At 43.8% G+C, this 6,000-nt stretch overlaps 1 protein-coding gene across 3 annotated transcripts in view; it reads right to left on the reverse strand.

Moving 5' to 3' along the window:
- Positions 1-5,643, reverse strand: part of NVL (nuclear VCP like) — a 79,926-nt gene extending 74,283 nt beyond the window's left edge. For all 3 annotated transcript variants that reach the window (XM_037510172.2, XM_037510173.2, XM_054694830.1), the window contains exons 1-2: positions 5,515-5,643; positions 2,185-2,258 (exon numbers count right to left, since the gene is read on the reverse strand). In XM_037510172.2, coding sequence (XP_037366069.1) covers positions 2,185-2,258; positions 5,515-5,571 — 131 coding nt within the window. In that variant the 5' untranslated portion in view covers positions 5,572-5,643. The remainder of the gene's footprint in view (positions 1-2,184; positions 2,259-5,514) is intronic.
- Positions 5,644-6,000: the final 357 nt, after the last annotated feature.

Below are 6,000 nucleotides of genomic sequence, written 5' to 3' on the forward strand. Positions count from 1 at the left end.
AGCGGGTTGAGCGCAGCGCTGTGAAGCTGTCCGCAGCCTCTGCAGCACAGGTTCGATTCCCAGCCAGCCAGAGAGATACCCACATGGCACGGCAGACCTCTCCTGTCACGCCCGCTGCTCCCCTCAGCAGTTCTTTCAGTCTGTCTGCCTGTTCTGTTCCCCATTCTGTCTCCAGTGAATCCTCTCACCCTCCTGCACCTCTGGCCTGTACCCCAGCTACTGTATAAATAAAAATAAATAAATAAATCTATCTTTAAATCTTCTAAAGCTTGAAGATTTGGAAAAAATCTCAGCTTATTCATATTGCAAAATATTGAGAAAATGCACTCTGGAGAGAACATCAAAAGTGTGGCAGAATAAATAACAGGCAAGTGACTTATCCATCAGTCCTCCCAGCAGAAGTCATGAATAGAGGTGAGGTATAGCATCAGAAACAACGCCAGTTTGGACAAGAAGGGACAGAGATGATGAAATGAGGAAGCTATTGGAATTCTGGGATTCTATAGATTATACAGGCTTCTGGGATTCTATAGAAAAGGCAAAGGAGCTGAGTCTCCCCGGTGGCGTAGCAGTTGAGCGCTGGGCTGCAAAGCTGCCCGCAGCCTCTGTAACGCCGGTTTGTTCCCCGGCCACCGGGCGAGGGTCCCACATGGCGCGCAGACCTCTCCTGCTGTGCCCACTGCTCCCCTCAGCAGTGTACTTCGGTCCTTCTGCCTGTTCTGCTCCCTGCTCTGGCTCTGGTGAATTCTCTCACCCTCCTGCACTTCTGACTGTACCCACTGCTTGTATAAATAAATAAATAAATAAATTAAAAAAAAAAGAGCTATCTAGTTATGACCATGTGCTAGCCTTTAAGAAAAGGGAAAATGACTCAGAAAGAGGTTCAGAGGTTGGTAGGGCTGCCACTACCATTATTGTTCCAGAGGGCACAACCAAGAGAGCAGTGCTGCCGCATCCTAGTTTTCCAAAGGGTACCTTAGCAAGCCCATAGGACAGATCATCAAGTCAAAGGGGGTATTCTTAAAGTCAAGTGGAATTTTCCTTGCTAAGTGGTCTTAATTGAGACTCATGATCCCTTTCTTCTTGCTGGTTTCTCCCTTTTGAAATGAGAATGTCTATCCTCTGCCTGTCCCACCCCAATACATTTTGAAGTAGATCATTTGTTGTCTGGCTTTACAAGTTCTTAGCTGGATGAATAATACTCAGAGTCACACCTACACCTGATTCAAATGCTACTTAGGTGGGATTTTGAATTGAGAGTTGATATTGAAATAGATTAAGACTTCTGCAGTTGCTGGGACAGAGTGTAGTTGTAATCAAGAAGAACATCGATTCTGTGGGGAAAAAAGGCAATGTGTTATGATCTAAACTGTGCATGTTCCTTCAAAACTTAAATACTGAAAAGCTAACTTCCACTCACTCAGAATGTTACTGGATTTGGACACAGGACCTTGCAAGAGATAAATAAGGTAAAATGAGGTCATATGGGTGAGCCCTAATCCAATGACTGGTGTCTTTATAATTAGGATACAGAGGAGAGACCTTTCGAAAACACAGGAAGAGGACAATCATCTAAAAGTCAAGAGAGAGGCCTTAAAAGAAACCAACCCTGCTAATGCCTTGATCTTAGACTTTTAGGATCTACAACTGTTAGGAATTAAATTTCTGTTTTTTAAGCCAATCAGTACATTTTTATGGCAGCTCTAGCAAATTAATATACAGACTAAGAAGAAGAAAATAAAGACACTGAAACAAACAAAAAAGGAAGAATTAAAAAAGATGTTAGAAGAGGTGGGATTTGAGGTATAAGATAAGGATTTAATCTTCACTGGGAAGACTAAAATAGCAACACATTTGTAGATAGAGTCAGGAAACCTAGGGAGATCTCAAGCCAGATAGTTTGCATTTTTTAAAAGTAGATAAGGAAGTAATACAGTTAACATCTCTATCCTGACCAGAGTGAAGTACTGAAAGTAGTATTAGCCCTTCCCTTTAGTAACAAGGACAACTCCTTGCATATAACAAGTGCTTGATAAAAGGCTAGACACATGAACTAAATTCTAAACTATGAACAGATTAAGTAATGCCAACAGTTATTAATAGCAATGACAAATTTAAGTACAATGTAAACCTTAAAAATGGTAGAAAAGAAAAGCAAGAATCTGTAGACTATATGTTTTTTACCTGTACATTCTTTGCAAGTCAGATGCTAAGACTCCAGTGTCCACATATTTGCCACATCTGTTACTGGTAAGATACTAAAACAAAAAATATAATAAATGTGAAACACTCAATATTTCAAACTCAGTGACTTTAATCAATAAGTAAGAGATTGAGCTATTCAAATTATTATAATTTATTTTTTAAAGGCCAAAGCTTTGTTTTATTTATTTTAAAAATTTATTTATTTATGCATATAAGAGCTGGAGTGTAGGCCAGAGGTGCAGGAGGGTGAAAGGATTCACCAGAGACAGAGTGGGGACCAGAACAGGCAGATCCACTGAAATACACTGCTGAGGGGAGCAGCAGGCGAGACAGGAGAGGTCTGCCGACCCATGTGGGTAGCTCCCTGGCTGGGGATCGAACTCGTGCTGCAGTGGCTGCCAATAGCTTTATAGTGCTGAGACTTAACTCCTTGCCCCTCCAGGGAGGCCCCCATATTATACTTTAATGTAAAGTCCTCATTAATGAAGCATACCAGAAACAGATAAATATCACCAATAACTACTGATTGTGGAATCAGAGAATCTAATTAACATTAGTGATCACTATGATAACACAATAACTAGAATGGTTCTGAAGTAGTGAAGTCTCACTATGTTCTAGGTCCCAAAAACTCCACAACACAGCAATAAACTCACAAAGGCACTAGATGATAATTTTGATTTAAGGGGACACAATAATATTTGACAAGTGACCAATTCTACACCAACTACTGGCCTGAGATACTTCACAGATTCAATACTAAATCACCTTTGAACATGTCCTATCTTTGCAAAACTGGATACTGAGCAGTTACAATAAAAAACTAATGCCGGGCCTCCCCGGTGGCACAGCAGTTGAGTGCTGGGCTGCGAAGCTGCCCGCAGCCTCTGTAGCGCCTGTTCGATCCCCGGCCACCAGGCGAGGGTCCCACCTGGTGCGCAGACCTCTCCTGCCACGCTAGCTGTTCCCCTCAGCAGTGTGCTTTGGTCCTTCTGCCTGCTCTGCTCCCCGCTCTGGCTCTGGTGGATTCTCTCACCCTCCCACGCTTCTGACTGTACCCAGTGTTTATATAAATAAATAAATCAATCTTTAAAAAAAAAAAAAAAAAGCCAATGCCATGCAAAAATCAATGTGGGAGTCCTCCCTGGTGGCGCAGGGGTTAAAGTCTCTGAGCTATTAAGTTGCCAGTCACTGTGGCATGAGTTTGATCCCTATTCAGGGAGCTGACCCACATGGCGCAGCAGACCTCTCCTGTCTTGCCCACTGCTCCCCTCAGCAGTGTATTTCAGTAGATTCACCTGTTCTGCTCCCCACTCTGTCTCTAGTGAATCCTCTCATCAGAGGATCCTCTCACCCACTCTCTCACCTCTGGCCTACACCCCAGTTCTTGTATGTATAAATAAATAAATCTTTTTTAAAAATCAATGTGGGAACAAGATGAGAGTGACAATGTCAATCTGATTGCAAGGTATGAGAAACTATAACAGGCACACAAATCCTTCAATAATTGTGATTATTTAAAAATGAAATACAAATACAGTAATTTTCCTTTAATTTTTATACCTTTTTTTTTCCAAATAACTACTAAGCATGGACTAAGTACTTATTAAGTTGCTTGAACTTAACTACTTAATAAACAGACCTATTAAGTAGTACTTTTGGCCTAGGAGTTCATGAAAAAATTACTAGGAAATTACTGTGACCCTGTTCTAGGCCCTTTTACACATTATCTCTAGTAGTACTGAAAATCCCATGAAGTGGATGTTAGTCTCTCCCATTTTATCGATGAGGAAGACAATTGTCAGACATTTAAAAGGAGATGCTGGGGCTTCTCGTGTGGTGCAAGGGTTTTGGTCTCAGCACTATCAGCCACTGCAGCATGCGTTCGATCCCCGGCCAGGGAAATGAGCCACAAGATACAGCAGACCTCTCCTGTCTCCCCCGCTGCTCCCCTCAGCAGTGTATTTCAGTTACTTTGCCTGTTCTGTTCCCCACTCTGTCTCTGGTGAATCCCCTCACTCCCTCACCCCCACCTCTGGCCTACACACCAGCTCTTGTATGCACAAACAAAATAAAATAAATCCTTAAAAAAAAAAAGGAGATGCTGTGTAGGCAGCATTAATCGGCAATTCAAGATAAAATCTGCACCAGAGATTAAGAAAGTTAGGAGTCACAAATATGTAGATAGCATTTAAAGGTATTAGACTAGATGAGATCACCTATGAAATGTGGGTTGATAAGAGAGGAGTATGATAGCAAAGAAAAAAACGGTAAGAATACATAAGTTCACGTTCAATATTAAGATATTGATCCAGGGCCTCCCCGGTGGCGCAGTGGTTGAGCGCTGGGTTGCGAAGCTGCCCACAGCCTCTGCAGCACCGGTTCGATCCCCAGCTGCTCCCCGGCCACCGGAGGAGGGTCCCACATGGCGCGCAGACCTCTCCTGCCGCCCACTGCTCCCCTCAGCAGTGTACTTCATCAGCCTGCCTGTTCTACTCTCCGTTCTGGCTCTGGTGAATTCTCTCACCCTCCCACGCCTCTGACTGTACCCAGTGCTTGTATATATATAAATAAATAAATCTTTAAAAAAACAACACCACCACTATTTGAGTCTCACCAAATAGGATTGTCTTTAAAAAAAAAAAAAAGATACTGATCCAACATTAAGTTATTGATAGGAAGAAAAGGACCTAAATCGAAGATTGTATAGCAAATTGCCAGTAAGGTAAAAAGAAAAACGAGAATATTACAACACCCAGTCTAGTGTATAGAAAAACCTATCACTTCTTCTAGATTGTTTGCTGGCTGTGCCATTCTAAGATATTCACACACACTACTTTACAGTGCAGATTGTGAAAATGAAAAAAACTGTGGGTAACGTGCCTACTACGTTAGATCCATGTTACTCAGTTTTCTTAGTCCCAACCTGAACCCAGGATTCTTGAGAACAGAAATAAACGTATTCTTTATGGCCCCAAAGCATCCCGTACAATGCGGGCGTTTGAAGAAAATTTTTACTTTTACGCCACAAAACAGTAAGGTTTTAACTCAAAGCCTATCTCCATGCTCTGAGCTGAGCGGAGGTGGACCAGATCCAGGCAGACCCACCAGACAGCACCCTCCCACATTTGGGGCTCCACCTTGAAACCCCACCCAGCCGCCATCGCGGAGGAAAGGCACTGTCAACACGCCCGCGCCCACCCACACCGGGGCGGGCGGCCAGCCGAGTTCCAGCGGGGAGCCGCCCGAGAAGTACCCAGCGGTGTCCTTGGGCAGGCACAGGGACCGCTGTACTTACACAATACCCACCTGGATGACTCGCTGCTTCAGCTTATTATCCACGAAGCCTACGGGCCTTGGCTTCATCGCGTCTCTTTCCTCAGCCACCACCTAGGTCTCGGCTCCACGTGAGCAGGGGACCTCCCCGGGGCTGCCCGTGGCAGGCGCCGGACCAATTACACCCAAATTGAGCTTCACCAGGCCTCCCCTGCGCCGTTTCTCTCAGGATTTTTATTACTACGAGTTAGAAAAAAAACTACGAGAGCTAGAAGGCTTGAAAACATTACGGAGTTTCTAGTCTTATTTTGCAGGCTTATCCAACAGACCCTGGAAGAGAAGGACCCTTTTGAACGTGTGCAACTTTATTGTTCCTACTTGTGCGGACACGTGCGGGGAGGTTCCGGTAGGGGCTGGGTGGCGGATGTCCGTTGGTAAACTTCATTTTGTTTGTCCTATTCCAAACTATTTATCCGCACCCTTTTCGAATGCAAAGTTAGTCTTGACCTAGAATCCTAA

This window comes from Talpa occidentalis, unplaced genomic scaffold (genome assembly GCF_014898055.3).
Source record: "Talpa occidentalis isolate TD23 unplaced genomic scaffold, MPIMG_talOcc4v2.1 talOcc4.14, whole genome shotgun sequence".
Taxonomy (NCBI): Eukaryota; Metazoa; Chordata; class Mammalia; order Eulipotyphla; family Talpidae; genus Talpa; species Talpa occidentalis.